The 16,510-nt window shown below is 34.4% G+C and overlaps 3 protein-coding genes across 4 annotated transcripts; all 3 read right to left on the reverse strand.

Moving 5' to 3' along the window:
* Nucleotides 1–471: 471 nt before the first annotated feature.
* On the reverse strand, nt 472–2,445 carry LOC105263164 (60S ribosomal protein L34). The gene is made up of 4 exons (XM_011299197.1): nt 2,410–2,445; nt 2,175–2,246; nt 1,454–1,651; nt 472–602 (listed from the first exon to the last, which is right to left on the reverse strand). The coding sequence occupies exons 2-4, from the start codon at nt 2,237–2,239 to the stop codon at nt 506–508; spliced, it is 360 nt and encodes a 119-aa protein (XP_011297499.1). The 5' UTR covers nt 2,240–2,246; nt 2,410–2,445; the 3' UTR covers nt 472–505.
* Nucleotides 2,446–3,198: 753 nt separating this feature from the next.
* On the reverse strand, nt 3,199–6,844 carry LOC105263167 (serine/threonine-protein kinase 16). Its single transcript, XM_011299202.1, has 4 exons — nt 6,611–6,844; nt 5,018–5,252; nt 4,448–4,942; nt 3,199–3,910 (listed from the first exon to the last, which is right to left on the reverse strand). The coding sequence occupies exons 1-4, from the start codon at nt 6,718–6,720 to the stop codon at nt 3,794–3,796; spliced, it is 957 nt and encodes a 318-aa protein (XP_011297504.1). The 5' UTR covers nt 6,721–6,844; the 3' UTR covers nt 3,199–3,793.
* Nucleotides 6,845–6,954: 110 nt separating this feature from the next.
* On the reverse strand, nt 6,955–15,769 carry LOC105263166 (odorant receptor 13a-like). Of its 2 annotated transcripts, XM_011299201.1 has the most exons (7): nt 15,211–15,769; nt 14,424–14,640; nt 10,495–10,607; nt 10,341–10,440; nt 10,175–10,285; nt 9,445–9,600; nt 6,955–7,469 (listed from the first exon to the last, which is right to left on the reverse strand). In XM_011299201.1, the coding sequence occupies exons 1-7, from the start codon at nt 15,711–15,713 to the stop codon at nt 7,407–7,409; spliced, it is 1,263 nt and encodes a 420-aa protein (XP_011297503.1). In that variant the 5' UTR covers nt 15,714–15,769; the 3' UTR covers nt 6,955–7,406. The 2 variants fall into 2 exon arrangements, with proteins under 2 accessions (XP_011297503.1, XP_011297502.1); XM_011299200.1 differs by having other exon boundaries at nt 6,955–9,600.
* Nucleotides 15,770–16,510: the final 741 nt, after the last annotated feature.

A 16,510-nucleotide genomic window follows, 5' to 3' on the forward strand; every position in this document is an offset into this window, starting at 1 on the left:
GCTTGTTAAGAGCAAAAATCACCTTTTTCCAGCGATTGTAGCTCTCGTTATGGTTTCACGGTAGGCAAGAACTCGGGAATGGAAGAAACGAGGGAACAGTCTCATGTTGTATCTCAACCGTTACCATAGATGGTGACTGACATTCTTTTTACTTTATACGGAAGAAACTCGTGGAAGCACAAGACCATTTAATAGCCGAATGTTGAAGTAAGATAATTCGAATTTAATGTTTCTCAATCGTCGATAATGAAACCATCAAAGGACTCTTCGAAACTCATTAAATTTTCAACAAAAAACCCTCCCGTTTCTCCATTAAATCAATTGCATGGACATTTTACAAATAAATAAATGCCCTTGTTTAGCGTTTTTTTTAATCATTTCGAGTACTAGGCGAATTATTTATATGTAGCTTCCCAGGGATGGAATTTGGTGAAGGAATTCATGTAAAATATTTGAGTATGTTTTTTTCAATTTTTTTATTAATTAATTATAGTGGGGTAGTAAGTTACTTCTCGACTTTCTTCGTTTTCGTCGAAGCTTGTTGTGCCCTCATTACCTTCACCACGATTTTCTGCTCCTCGATGAGGAAAGCGCGAACGATTCTGAAAGAATTATCAATATTGTTATTATTTTCTGAATTAATTAACAAAAAAAAAAATACAAAAAGCGTAGATTCAGATATAAAAATTTTGCATAAAAGTTCCGAGTATGAAGTCTCAATAAAAGATATTTGGTGAATACATTAATTTCATTTGAGTAAATGCCGAATCATCTTGATTTTGCAATTCTTTCAGTAGATTTCATTTTTTTTGTATTTAGTAATTTTCTATGACATCCTTGATTCAGAAAATGAACTCAAAGGTTTCTGAGAATGAGAGGAATTCTGCTCTTCGATTCTGTTTCTAAAAACTTCTAAAAACATTCAACAAAAAACTTCATCTTTTTTGAAAAATTCTGTTAAAACTCCATACTAATTTTATTGGGATTCTATTAGAATTGACTGCAATGAACGTTAGAATTCCGTTTTTTTCGGTATTTCCATTGGATATTTCATATCAAAAACCTATTAATTCACATTTTTTAATAAAAATGTTGGAGCATTAATTTTCTAAAAGGATCCGTTCGGATTGTGTGATTCCAAATTAAACAAACTACAACGTTGAGAAAATTCGTACCTAATGATTTTAATGGAAAAAATATTCGAAAAACAAAAACAAAATATATTTACTTCTTTCAATTCAATATCCAACAGAATTAGCCCCGAAAAACGATTAGAGTATCAAAAATTCGTTTGAATTCTGCCAGAATTCCAATTCTAATCGAAATTTAAGTGATTTTTTTGGAGGAAGGAGTAGGTTCCTCCATTGATCCTCTTCATATATCGATTGAAACGATTTGAAAAATCAAACAATTCATGAGAATGATATTCAAAGGTGCTGGAAAGCTCGTGTACCTCTCTTTTACGCATTTGTGGCAGAGAACACCACCGTAGACTCGTTTTACAGTCTTCTTACGTCGACACATACGAGAACGTTCCATCGGTCTTGCTGGCTGGATACCCCTGAGTTTGTCTTTGCACTGACCACATCTTGGGATCTTCTTGGGCTTCTTCAAGTACTGATACACAAGCTTGCCGCCTGGAGTACGTACCCTGGAATAAACCAATAACTTTAATAACAGAAATACTTTGATTCACCAAATCTTCAAATTCGTCATGTTATCTAAAGATTTAAAAAGATTTAAACAATTAGGCGAGTAAGACAAAAACTTTGAAGCAATTTTTTTTGTGAGAGGTGGCATTTCCCGCAAAAAAAAGAAATTAACTTTGTCTCGGAAATTAATAATCACCGAAACACTAATCAAATTAACGTGACTGATGTTCACATATAAAACCACTAAAATTGGCGAGCCACAGGAAATTAAAAAGAACATCTGGAAAAATTAAAATTCTCAATTCAATAATTGAAAATTTGATATTCATGATTGTTATTTTAGACTGTTGACCCTACCCTGTTGACACGTGAAGGTGTACCCCAGGAAAACATAACCTCTCTGACTTCAAAAAATCACTTTCAAAACTCGACCACAAACCCTGAAGGAATTCGCCCGATCAAAATAAAAAAAGATTCGCTCTCTAGGTGATTTATAATAATAAATAAATAAAAAATAATTACACTCGTCTTCGATTGCTCTTCGTGTTGTACGACAGACGTCGTCGGTAGGTGAGTCGCTGCACCATTTTATTTCTGTAAAAAAGAATAGATCCATCACTCAATAATCCACAAATACGTCCGCAACAATCACAATGAAGAATTCGTTAACAATATTCAATAGCTATTTTCTCCAACAACACTAGGATTGCATATTAGTGAAATGATTTATAATTATTAAACACAAATTGACACAGACCTGTATCAGAGCAAAAACGGAAAAGGAAGCGATCGATGTACGCGCCATCAAACAACTTAATTTTGAATTATTTCGACAGAATGGCCAACATGAAATGTTGACAATCTTTTTTTTTTGAATTCTACGAAAAATTCATTTCGGAAGCTATTAATTTTAGGAGAAAATATATTTTTAAAGATTGGTGGTGGGTGAAAAATGTAATTAGCTACAAAAAGGGAGTATTATTTTTTTGGAGAAATTGATCATTTTTGAGATAAATTCATAATTATGAAAAGCGGAAAATGCGATTTATCACTTCGTTATGGAATTAATTTTTATAGGGTTGGGTACGTGTGATACAAAAACTTGTCATTCAAAATGACTTTGTCCAACGATTCTATACTACAACGAAAACTCATTATCCAAAATGCATTCTCACCACCATCAAAATCCTCCAATTTCTTTGAAAATGAAAAACTAAAATATACTACACCGAATTAAATTAACATTTTGAAGGAACAAGATAATTTTTTAATTTCAAAGCCGTTTAGTTATCAATTGGACGGATCAAAAATGAACCGAAATAATAGTTTTGTAGAAGACAATTGAGTTTAGGAGGAAATATTAGAGAAGCTTTGTTGTCCGAAATGTAATGAGTTGCAAACAAGTTCTTTAGTGTTTTCATCTTCAAAGTTGATAGTTCTTTAGATAATTCGAATGAATAATTACAAAAACGGAGCATTCGAGATATCTAGCTTGTTCACTTCACTGTCGATTTTTGCATATAGTGTGTAATTGAAACAATGACTATTTAATTCATATTCACTTTTTTATTTCCGATGGTATAAATCCCTCTGATTTCTTTAACAATACTCGTACTCCATATTAAAATATTTCTTTTACAATAACTGATAATTCATAGGAATGTTGAGTTACATTAATAAATGCTTCGAATATATAATCTACACCGATAATTGCCAAATGTTTCTCTTCAATCGTTACGAAGAGTCGATTAATCGTTTAATCAGTCGCTAATACACGTGTGTTGAATTATCTATACAATATACAATAAATGCAGATGGATTCGTTGCACATTATAATTCTCTTTACAAAATATTAATGATTTTGGTCGGAATGTGGAAAGAATATCTTTCCATTAATTACGTACTTTTACAAATAGAGTAAGTGATCTAATAATTGTGGCATTAATGCAATCAGTGGATAATTGAAAACAAAATAATTTAAAGCGCAATTCAACATCGAAATTATAACCCTCAGCGATGAAATTTTCAAATGCGTTTGATAGATCCACTGAAGAATTATCCATGCCATGAATAAAATTAATTTCTTTCTATTAATTTTCTACATATGTGTAATAGTAAATAATAAAAAATGTTGTTGCTGATCAAACACGTCCCTCGATTTTCGCTATTCCGTCGTGAATACTTTCAATTACACTATAAATATAGGGTCTCTCCATGGGATTCGTCTTTAACATCGAGAGAATCAAATTCTGCATTTCCTGAAACACGAAAGTCATCATTTTCAGTTGGTTCTAGAATTAATGACAATTTTTTAAATGAATATAATTCTCATTTTGGTTTTTTGGAGGGAAATATTGAAAAAATTACAGTATTAAAATTGTCTTAAAGTTTATCTTGATAATCCTAACTCTTTTTGCTTTCGTACTTTTTCCATGCTCAATTTAGCTCGAAAATTTGAAAATTAAAAATATATGAAGGATGTGCTATATATCGAACGTAATCTTTGTTTTGAATTTTATTTTGTTGCCACGCCTTATTTATTTTTCCAATTTGAAATCCAAATGTAGAAATATTTTACACTAACAACATGAAAGTTGAACCAAAAATTAGATTCGATTGATAGTACATGTGGGCTGTAAACTTAATCTAGGTAATTCTGACCTTTTCTCATTTAATTTGGTTTTCCTGGAATTTACTTGAAAAATTCAAACATTAAAAATATATGAATGTAAAATGTCCAATACAATTATGGGAGTGCCTAAAACGCTTGAAATTTAACAAACCAACGTTTCTACCTCACTATAAGGTGCGTTTTCGGGAAAAGTGACATTAGCACTGATCACAGCAAGAGCGACGCTGTCTCCTCGTTCATAAACAGCATCAAATGGTGATTTAAAATAGCAAAGGGCGTAGAGAATACATCCGAGGGCCCAGATATCAGTTCTCTCATCTACCATACAGTAGCTTTCGACGTTGAAAAGTTCTGGTGCTCTGTAGGGCATTGAGCACCTCTCGGCAGCTACATCCTGAAGGGACTGAGCATCCTGAGCCCCACAAACCTTGACCCTAGCTGGAGCAACAGAGCCCAGGTCCATTATCACTGGGGTCATGCCATCTCCCATTACAATATTCGCCGTCTTGAGGTCTCTGTGTGCCAGGGGCTCAGGTTTTACCTCGTGGAAGGCTCTAACACCCTCGCAAATCTGAAGAAATAGATTGAGAATCTCCAGGGGAGTGAGGTAATTTGAGTTCTTGGATCTTCTCTCTAATTCTTGGGCCAGTGTTCCCCTCTAGGGAACAGATATCAGGCATTATTATTGTGATTACTGGTTTGGATTTCTAGACTGTTGGATTGTTATTCTTACGTGATAGTAAGGCAGAACCAGCAGGACTTCTCCTGTTGAGTTGATGAGGGGATCGGCGAGTCCGTTTTGAGCTGAATCAATTAGAGGAATAATATTTGGATGCCTCAGCATTGAGTGGCACTCGATCTCTTTGGCGGCCGCATGCTGATCCTCAGGCCCATGACAAATTATCTTTTTTATCGCATATTTCTTGTGACTCTCGATATCTTCCACTAGATAAACTGTGCTGAAGCCCCTAATAAAAAAGAATTCCAGATTACGAGAATTAACCAAGAAATGTATGTGAAATAAATTAATGCAAAAACCGAGTGTTCTTTGAGGAATTACTCTAAATTTCTATAGGGAGAGAAAAATTCATCATTTTGACTGGCACATTACAGAACAGGCACGTAATTTTTACTGAATTTCTCTCTCAGTGTATTGAGAAGTTTCACTAAAATTATATTCAAAAATGCCATTTGTTTCTACACAATTTTGATAAAAGATTATAGTCCTATTTTTCGTTTTATCAAGAGTTGATAAATTTAGGTTTTATGTAGAATTTCCTGGGCGTAAATATTCCAACTTTTTTCCTCGCTATTGCTACTCATTTCTGATAGTAAAAACTTGGAAAAAAAAGTAGGAAAAATCATGCCAAAGAATTCTCATAGAAAAAATGCCGGACGCAAAAGTGATCTGTAGGTCTTTTTTTAGTAAGTGGCTATTTTAATGATTTTATGTAAAAAAATCTGGTTTAAAAGAAAACGTTGAAAAAAAAAAACAGAAATGACATCCTGAGCCTGAATGACATCAGCAATAAAAATTTTAAAATCAAACTAACTCAAACGGAAAAAAAGATAACGAAAAAGTACAACATTTAAAAAACACAATCGAGAAAAGCGTTTAAAAAACCAAGAAAATGCTTATCCTTTCTGTTTTCATTTTCACTTTATTCTTATTATCATTGAATATTAAATGTGAATATCCTCCGAATCAATTTTGCCGAGATATTTGTTATCATTGTGTTTTTCCCGAAAATTCCCGTTTTTAAAATTTTTTGGCAAATTATTGATGAGATTGTTTCAAAAAAATATAAGCGTTTTGTCATTATTCAATGGCTCAAGAAGTTTCGTCGTGTTGTAATCATTTTCACGCATTTTCCCCACAGTTTTGGGATTCTTTTCAAAAGTTTAGAAAAAATACAGAAAAATGTTGGCACACCTCGAAACTTGGAGGGTCATTAAATAATAACAAAACGCAAAAACGCTGTATTCTTTCACGTCAACCCCATCGTAAGTTTGAAAAAAAACTTTACTTTTGGCTATTTTTTGCGAGCAATACCCATTATTGTTACGAATTTTTCGAACGTGCTACTATTTAACATTGGCTAATGGGTTATAGAATTCTTCTAAAAACTAAATGGCATTTTTTAATGGAACTCGAACACAAAATTCATTTTTATAGAATCCGAATGGAACTTCAGAGTTTGTCAGAGAAAAACAAAGGTTTCTCTATTCAACTTTTCCTTGAAAGTTCAAACCTCTTAATAAATTGGTGAAAATCTGTATGTTCGAGATTAATTTGGAGAATTTTTTAGTCAATTAATACACATACCCTTCTCCAAGATGTTCCAAAACCCTGTACTTGGTGGAGTTGACAGTAATTGTTTCCTTGGAGCACAAGCACCCCATTCTAAGTATCAGACTCAGTCCCAGACTATTCATGATCACCTCATTCTCTCATTAATGCCCCATTAATTAATTCACACGGATTATTCACAAATTAAGAGGAAGAAAAATAAGGAGACTGCTTGGCATACGTCAAAAATACTAAAAATGATAGTACAGTCTAACCTAAAATATGATAAGTACTTTAACGCCGATTGGAAACGCGGCGGAGATGCTGCCCTTATCATTCCGAGTTACACTTGTTACACTGGAGTTATTGCCAATATCTTCCAATTTTTCAACATTTTTTTTACAAATTTTTCACAAATGGTTGATAACATAGACGTGAACAAATATACCTATATTTTAAATTTTATTATCATTCTATGTCTGATCAAGTTTCATCACTGTGGAAAAACGTTCCTACGATCTCAGTAAGAAACTTGAGCAAAAATTCTCAAAACATTACCATAAGTTTAGAAAAAGACAGGTACGATTACGAAAATTTGTGAGTCATTGAAGAGTGATAAAACTTAAAAACGCCAATAGCGCCTTAAATTATGTTTGAAAGGATTACAATACAGTATCAATTCTCTATTTTATTAAATTCTGTGTGAATTCCATTGAATTGGATTCTGTTCAATTCATCAGATCATTTATTGCTATATATGAGTACTCAGAAAATAATGTATCATTCATAATTGCATTCCAGGAGTCAATCGGAGGTATTCACGTGCCTTTTCTCAATCGGCCATTCCAGATAGATTATTTATGATCGCGAAGAATCTCGCAGCGCCAACGGCAATCTGCGAATAGCCATTTGTGAATTTTAAATTATTGAAATGCAGGTGCAAATTAATAAATCAATGACAAGATGCAATAATGGTATATTTCGTCACTAGGCCGTTATAAATGTTTAGGAACGCGACTTCGCCTGAGACTGTAGGTTCACAATTGCCAGAAAAGTGGTTTTCGGCCGAGTGACGAAGGATTTTTTTTGACAGTGACTGCACACACGGTCTATGATTGAATACCATAGGCGTATGGCTTTTCTACCACGGATCTATGGCTTTTATCGACCATCACCGCAAGTAAATCATGGTCCATGGTAAGTTTTGCTATGCCTCCATGCACTGTGCCATGGACACATGGATGAGAACCATAGACGCATGGTAAAAAATACCATACACTTAACGGTCGTTATGCGTTCATGGCACACGGCTATATGCATGGTGATTTCCACCATACACCCAACCGATTACTGGGTGTATGGCAATTAGAAATATGGCTTTACATCTGTTTTTATTGGTACAAATAGCACATATGTATCAAATCGTATACCTCACTTCAATTCTGGTTCTTTTCTCTCTCAAAGAGCAATTTAAATATTCAAGTCCCTTAATGGAGGTACAAATAAATTGAAAAATGTATTGCCGGTATAAACATTCACAGTGAAATTTCTCACCTCCAACTATTTCCGGAAGACCGTAAAGCTTTGGATAACAATACAACAATAAAAGCATTCCCAAGTAATGTACATATGTGCAATTTGTACCAATAAAAAAAATGTAAAGTCATAGTTCTGATTGCTATACACCCAGTAATCGGTTAGGTGTATAGTAGAAATCACCATGCACATAGTGTTTTTTACCATCTATTGATGGTTCTCATCCATGTGTCCATGGCCATGTACCCAGTGCCATGGACGCATTGCAAAACTTACCATAGACCATGATTTACTTGTGGAGATGGTCGATAAAAGCCATAGATCCATGGTAGAAAAAATGTCATACGTCTATGGTATTCAACAATACACTCTGTGTGTAGACACTGCCTTGTTTCTGTCATTCAGTCCGCATGCAGGGTTTTACGACCGTGTAGTATATTTTCACAAAAAAAATGCAGGTAGCCATCACCAGTCACTTTAGCTGGCCATCGGTGCAGGTAATTTAGGTGTTCGGGTGTTTCGAAAACATTTATTTGAGTGTATGCTTATCGTATTTCCTGTATCCCTCCTCATTCTGTTTTCTTAAATAATAGCTGATCGCCATCTTAATTGTCTTCTTGTAATTTCGAGGGTTTTACGCATCATACGGTAAGATTATTGTAATTGAAAGCAATCTAAGGATATTAAAGAATTTTTAAGGGAAAAATATGTTGCAATTGTTCTGGTTGTGCCTTTTACGGAATGATTTAAATTGCCCTGCACCTGTCCTCTACTCGCCCTTTAAAGTGATGGCTGACGGCCACCTAAATTTTTAGCTTTTTAATTCGGAAATTTCTACCAATTATTGGCTGACATAATTATAATTTATTCTTCTTCAAAAAAATGTTTACAATATTCAAAAAATTATCAGAGGGATTTTCGGTAAATGTGTAGTTTAGGCCCACTAAAAATATTTTTATTGCTCAAGGGGGAGGGAGGCACAGACATAGTCGCCAAACTTCGTATTTTTACGTTTCAGATCATTCTACATCATTTCCAATAAAAATGAGAAAATGTCAAAATTGAACGATTGCAAAGCTTTCATTCGAAAGCAAAAACAGAAGAAAAAATATTATACTTATAGACGCGATAATCCAGATGATCCGATCAGGCCTTAAATATATGCTTAGGATTAAATTGCTTTCGACTGCGAAAGACAACCGATCGTAAGTTAGTCGTTTCCTAGGTCTGTTTTTCTCAGCATATCATAAATCTCTCTCGGGCAGTTTTTGTACAACAATGAAGAATCTTTGCTCAAATATGCTAATAATTTTTATTCGAATAATTGGACCTACTTGCGTTAATAGATTCAAATCAACACTGAAGAATCCGTAAATGCGGAATGGTAAGGCTTCTTGAGCACGCATGGTGATGAGGCGGACAGAGTGACGAAAATATCGGGTTTTGTCTACCCATTGGCATGTGTAGGCAGCGATTGCTGTCAATTCAGCCTAGAAAACATTTATTTTCGGTGAGTTCCCTCCGAAAACCAATTTCTTCAACCACCGACAATTGATTTTTCCACTTCAAATGATGATAAAGTATATAAAAGTGCAGCAAAATGTCGAGATTAAATTATACACCTCCGTTTATGTATGGCATAAGTTTAGATTATCCTATGAATTTAAGTCATATTTCGTGTTTGGCAATTTATTACCGGTTCATTTTTTAATAGATTCGTTACAAATTGATGATTAAATTGGACCGAAAAAATTCACTGCTTTTTAGTTCTACTAGAATAAAATAATGATGAATCATGTAATTTTGCATTTTTCATTTCATGACTTAAACAAAAATAGTTTTTACTTTTTGACAATTATTAAAAATTGAAATTAAAAAACATAGGTATATATGTATGTATATATAATATATTCGTGACATCACTAAATACTGTTAAATAGATTTTAAGAAAAGTCACTGAATTTTCTAAAGAGGAATGAATTACTTTTACTTTTAATTATAATTATTGATTATCTAATGACTTAAATTAGATGGTAAAATATGAAAAATGAGAGGGACCCTTACCCATTCGACAAGATCATTGGCATAAACACAGTAAATAGCAGGTTGGATCATTGCTATGATAGTATGTACGGCACATTTATTAACTCCAGCCAAATTCTGCTGCATAAGCTCCTGAAAATAATGTATAAATCAATTTCACAATTACCAACAATATCCATAATCGTACTTCCTGAAGATTGATGATACATATGCAGATATTGACACTCGTCACCAGCATAAGAACCAGCAGTATGGGGCTGAATATCTTTTGAAATTTGTCCGACAATCTGAAATCCATTGAGCATTTGACATTTGTCTAAGTAATAAAGCGTGCATCTCACAGTAATAAATGAGCATGACGTTTGCCCATTGAATTCAATTGTTCTACTGGCGTGTATTGAATTGTTGCGGGGTCATCTCCAGATCCAACTGCTATTAAGTCATCGTGTAAAATCTGGAATTGAAAAATCCACGATGATTTCAATTTGAAATATCAGAAAGTCATCTATTTATTGAAATATCAAATAATATAAAGTATTTCATAACCAATTAATCGGTTTTTTCTTTTTATAAAAATTATATCTTGAATGTTTTCTTATTTTTCCGATAGCTCGAATTCTATTCATCGAATTTTCAATTATTAGGCGGTACAATCTGCGATTTTTTACAGTATCTATGAATTTTTTTAGGAGATTCGCTTTCATAATCTGTAGACGCACATAATGACGTAATAAACGTTCGATTAAAATTTTTTTTCCCATCAATTCTTACCGCCCCAATTGATTTTTTGAATCGTCACTTGACACTACTTCGTCTTGAATTTATTCTACATTCGACTTTTTTCTCTTTTAGAAATTTTGCAAATTCCTTCGACAACACTCGACAATTGAAATCGATTATATATCCAAGGAATATGCAATAGAGAGGGTGCCCCATTTGAAACAATGCACCCAAATATCTTATAAGATAGGGTTCCGAAAAGGAAATTTGATGCATACATTTTTTTTAGCCATTTCAAGACCATACTTACAAGCTACAAACTGCAAGCGCTAGAAGCTTTTTCAAAATGGCAATTGCATTTTTTACTGCAACTCGAGTCGAAAAATTGGTCATTCCCAATGTTTTCTGTCTCTTCATAGACCACTACCTCTTTTGTTCCAAGGCGTTTGTTCGAATTTTTCAAGAACCGTATATTAATGGGCAAATTTGGTCTTGAGTTATAAATTACAATAATGAGAATTTAAAACACACTATTTAACATTAACTTAAAGTCTTTAAAATTGACTATAACTATAATGACTAGAATTCAAATTTTAATTAAATAAAATTTGAAACTTACTCATCATAATCGTAGATTGAGATTATAAATTTCCCGAAGCCCAGTGCAACGCGGACAATGTTTTATCAGCGGATCGAAGTAACTAGCGCTATCGCAGGACCGACTGTCCTGGTCCGGGTCTGCCGTAATCTTTCGACTTGAGAACTTCAAAGAAGCCTCAGCTTCTAAAAGCTGACCAGATGACAATGCTTCAACACATTCAAACAGTTTTCTGATGGAAAACTGGACTCAGGTGGTACCGTGGGACTGCTTACGAAAGTCCAGTTCTATTCTGTCGAATATACATACGTGGCCCTGGCTCATATTTCACCCCGAGCCCCGTCAAGGAGGAGTAAAATCTTTTCACGTCACAGCCCACTCTGGGATTGGCGGCAATAATCGCATAAATAGTTGAAGTTTCTTTTTTGAGAAAAAAAAAAATACATAAAGAAAATTGAAAAGGGCAACAATTTCAGAGTATATCAATTTAATTTTTTTAACGTTTTTTTCCAAGAAATTCATTAAAAAACAAAATTTTCCGAAACAAAGAAACTGAGTGGCCAAGTTTTAAAAAATTTATGGCTATTTGAAAATAAAAACCATTTTTTGGAAAATTTATAACTTTTTTGGGTTAGGTAACAAATTTTGAAAAAAATCTGAGAAACTTTTCTCATGGGATAGGAAAAGGTTGAAAACTTTTAGCCAGATCGAAAGGGGTCGGGTTCAAAAGTGGTCGATTTGTCATAGGATACCCCATACATTCTACTTTAGATGCAAGTGTTTCCATTTCAATGAGTTAACGATTCACTATGTAAGTTTTTAAATGAATCTCATTATTTTTTTTGTCGTGAAGCTACAATGTACCTTCATATTTACATTTATTTACATATCTGTTCAAACCGTACCAGCCTCACACATTGCTCGGCTTAGCAACACAATTCCATACCAATGACGTATAGCGCACCATCCTTGTCGCAGGACATCTTCGATATAATCCGCGCTAATTCAAGCACCTTCGACCTAACGAATATTATTGACGTTATATATTATTTCTAAACGTCAAATCGAGTGTTCTAATCTTATGAATTCTCCCAACGTACATCGAATCCCACATTTTGTTCTTAGAATCGCGCGAAGAACCGTAGAAGCGGGGCATTTCAACCAATGGGAATTTTACTGTAATAATAATTTCACTAATACTGTGATAGTAGTAATGATTTCATAATGTAAATTTCATTCCCGGAGCAGTAAAATGGTTTTTTCCAGACTACTCAGGAAATCGAGTAGCAATCTGGACAAGAGGCTCGCCAAGGTCCGTGTTCTACCATTTTCCGACTCCTGAATCGAGTCTCACGCATGTTCGCGGCATACAAAAGCGCCTTGAACGATAATAGTATATTATACACCCACCCGGGAGAAAATGCTTTTCGACCGTGGTGCATATGCTACTTTATGTCCCAAGGGATAAAAATCGAATCGAGCGAAGCGAGGCTAGGATCGCGTTTTTTGCTCTGGGACATAAAAGTGATAACAACGCCGGAGATAATAGATATTAGATCCTGAACCTCAAAGGCAATTCCAATCAATTGAATGCAATAGAATTTCTTCGAACAAGTTTCTGCTAATCAAATATTCTTCTGACTTGAATTTAAAGCGGATTCTCGTTTGAGAATTTCAGACATTTCATTGGCTCAAACAAATATACTTCGCAAAACAATGTCTTTTTTTTTTAGTGTAGATGAATTACAAATTGCAACTCCGTTTTCATAAAGTGATGTTAATCGTTGGCATGATGGGAACATGCAGAAAGGCTGAGCTCCACTCCTCAATGGGATAATCAATGAGAATTTTTGTCATGAAATTGTTTTTTCTGATTTTGTTTTGTGAAGTTCCCTTAGTTGAGGTGTTTCTATAACTATTGCAACACGCAAATCAAATCATTCATATATCTCTTTGAATGATATTTATTGTTTTTTGAGGGGGTGCAATGGTTAATTATGATTCAATCGAATTTTCTACAAATTATAGCAGATTGTTATAATTTTTTGTGTTGTCCCACGCTAAAAATTAGACTTTCGCCATGTATAGAACTTGAAGAATAAAGACTTATCGTATGTCAGTTGATAGATTTCATTGAGTTCTTCAAATATGACGCCGAAAACTTTTCAGGTGTTTATCACGAACGACTTCCGAGTGTTTATCACGGAAGCTTTTTCACAATAATAAATTTTTTCCTGGTCAAAAACCATAAAACTTTAACAAAATATTATTTGAAATACTATAAGACGATCGATTGATCGCTTATCAACTATCAGCCAAATCATATCGACCAGATGACGAAGAGTTGAGCGACAGATCGATTATTTTATGGACATTCAAATAACGATCTACGAAAATTTCAGGGTATTTGAACTTAATCATAAATGAGTGAAAACAATTCATTAGTCACAGTGACTGAAATCATTACAATTCGATATTCCGTTTGTTGTTGAAGAAATTATGCATAAAATACATTGAGTATCTAGAGCAAGTATTAGTATCGAAACGATAAAATCTAGCTAACGCAAGCGAAGCGCGTTTCCACCCTAGTATTTCCAAAAATTGCATGCCACTTGGCCTCCTTACAAGACATTTGTATGTATTGTTTCAAATGGGATACCCTGCATATTCGTATAAAATAGAATATGTGACTGTATACTATATAAAAAAATTCACTGCATCCTATCACCAACCAAAGTCGATTTTCTTCATTTGTGGAGTATTCTGACCGAATTTGTGAAATTTCAAAAGGAAAAAATTGTTTCGTGCTGTTGAAAAAATCTGAAAGCATACAAAAGATAAGTTTTCAATATTGTCAACTGCAGAAAAAATCAGGACAAATTTTCAAGCAAGTGAGAGTAAGCGATTGGTTCTGGAATACCTTACATATATTTGATCGTTTACCAGATTTACTTGATATTGTGCGGCCAAGTGAGTCGCCAATTGCAGGAATATCATATCAGCACCTATCCAAGATGCTGAGACGTTAACAAATACCACTGTTTCCGCCGTGATATGAACGATGTATTTGTAAAAATTATCAAGTTTCCATGGATATATTGCTTGGAAAACTGTTTGACTCATATCATAAGTCTCGTTTTTGCCAGATATAACATGTGTAAGTAGCAAACTATGAAAACATTCATTGATAAATGAACAGTGCACCGAATATTTAGTGGCCGCTCTAAATAACACAGCGTAAAAATATTACATCGCAATATTGCTGTATTAAAAGCTTGAGGTTTAATCAATAAATAAAAGGTACATAAATTGAATCCATCTGAGAGGAGGAAGCGAAGCTGAAAAACTAAGTAATCTTAAAATAACGATTGTTCCTGAAACTTCTAGGGGAACAACGATAAGAAATAAGCAACAATATTATGGTGGAAAATATCGTAATGATAAATATTATCGGAAATAATATGATACCGTCAACATATCACAGTGGGGAATGGTATTGATGAAAATATCGCATACTCAAATATCGTAATTCAAAGCTTTATGGTCTGATGTTTTTATCTTTCATTCGATATTTTTTCTGCATGCGCGATATATTAATTAGGGGTTTTCGCACTTGGTAGTCCGCCAAATTAACCACTTAACAATTCGAACAATTAGTGTAATATCCTTATTCCGTGCCATTCAGAACGGTAGCCAAATATTTCTATCAATATAACAAAAGTTTTTCTCTCATTCATACAGAAAAGGCCTAACTGAGTAAGTAATCGCTAGAAGAATAATGAGTGTAGCATAAACTTGCGTGAAGAACTTGGCTCTTTTGACTTTCTTCACGATAACATCAGCGACGTTACGAGCCAATTGCTTCTGCCACAACTGTCGTATCTCCGCTATCAGTATCAGTAAATCATTACGAGAATGATACACGAAGAATCCCTGCGCCATGACAATAACACCACTCAGTACAGCAGTTGTCACCTCCAACGCGTAATAGACATCCGTTTCCCAGAAGCCCAAGACACTCCGAAATTCTGAGAAGTTGGCGAAAAATGTGGGAAAGAGCCAGAATATGTAGTATAGGGCTTTCATGTCCCAAATTTTTCGCTTGGATTTTGAAAAAATCTCATTTATAGTGAAAACTCCAAGTGCCCGAAGAGTTACACGACAGACATTGAAGAGCCTCGCAAAGTCTATTGGAGAATCAGTTTCGGGTAGAGGGACGGGATGTTCGGATTTGTCGAACATCTTTATGGGGAATAATACTTGGAAAAACCTCAGGGTTCAAGCTCAGACGATGAGGTCTGATTCATTTCTGATGTGAGACTGACGAAGTTTTCTCCACTAACCTGTGCTAATGCATAAATAATAGAGACTTTGACGATAGCCCATCATTTTATGAATTCGTTATGATGGATTCATCAGAATTGGATGGTTTCTAATGAAGAAATCATGATACCTCATCGATGATTCAGGAATGGTGGGGCTCTCGGTGGGTGGCGGCAGACGTCCAGTCTCCAAAGGCCGTTCATCGTCGAAGTTTCTCCAGACCGTAACTTTTTCTTTTCCTACAGCTGTTATCGATTTCTCAGATATATTATGTGAGTGCAGAGTCAGTATCGATTAGTTCGTTTTAAGAATGAGTTTACCTCCAGCGTTCATTTGTTGCTTCACTGAAGGAAAAAATTTACCTTGCTGAACGACATGTTCTGCTGGATAACATTTTTTCGCCTTAAGAAAATTGTTTTCCAGGAGGCAATTTCCTCCAGTGAAAGCTTAACTATTTCTGCTTGAAAATTTAGCAATAAGATCCACACCCTTTTTGAGTGAATTCTAAGAACTCGCATATCACGTTGAACAACAATGTATTAGTATTGGAATATGGGTGCAAGTGCTCTTTATTTCAGGTATGTTTCATCTTTATTAGCACGACGAAGGCACGTCTTTACTAGAGGAGAATTGCCAAGGGACTAACTAGGACGACAAAGGGAAAATTCTAACGGGGAAAGCCAAGAATAAAAGTTATGGTTTACGACATGAGAGGA

This window comes from Fopius arisanus, unplaced genomic scaffold (genome assembly GCF_000806365.1).
Source record: "Fopius arisanus strain USDA-PBARC FA_bdor unplaced genomic scaffold, ASM80636v1 scaffold00013, whole genome shotgun sequence".
In the NCBI taxonomy this organism is placed as follows: Eukaryota; Metazoa; Arthropoda; class Insecta; order Hymenoptera; family Braconidae; genus Fopius; species Fopius arisanus.

Excerpts from the sequence above, each read along its gene's own strand:
- LOC105263164 (XM_011299197.1), bottom strand. The coding sequence starts at position 2,239 with ATGGTGCAGCGACTCACCTACCGACGACGTCTGTCGTACAACACGAAG. Across the intron at positions 1,652-2,174 it reads AAGAGCAATCGAAGACGAGT|GGTACGTACTCCAGGCGGCA; the intron begins GTAATTATTTTT and ends GGTTTATTCCAG. Across the intron at positions 603-1,453 it reads CACAAATGCGTAAAAGAGAG|AATCGTTCGCGCTTTCCTCA; the intron begins GTACACGAGCTT and ends TAATTCTTTCAG.
- LOC105263167 (XM_011299202.1), bottom strand. The coding sequence starts at position 6,720 with ATGAATAGTCTGGGACTGAGTCTGATACTTAGAATGGGGTGCTTGTGC. Across the intron at positions 4,943-5,017 it reads TGGTTCTGCCTTACTATCAC|AGGGGAACACTGGCCCAAGA; the intron begins GTAAGAATAACA and ends TCTGTTCCCTAG. Across the intron at positions 3,911-4,447 it reads AAAACGCACCTTATAGTGAG|GAAATGCAGAATTTGATTCT; the intron begins GTAGAAACGTTG and ends TTCGTGTTTCAG.
- LOC105263166 (XM_011299200.1), bottom strand. The coding sequence starts at position 15,713 with ATGTTCGACAAATCCGAACATCCCGTCCCTCTACCCGAAACTGATTCT. Across the intron at positions 10,441-10,494 it reads CGTCATGCTCATTTATTACT|ATTGTCGGACAAATTTCAAA; the intron begins GTGAGATGCACG and ends AATGGATTTCAG. Across the intron at positions 10,286-10,340 it reads GTATCATCAATCTTCAGGAA|GAGCTTATGCAGCAGAATTT; the intron begins GTACGATTATGG and ends CATTATTTTCAG.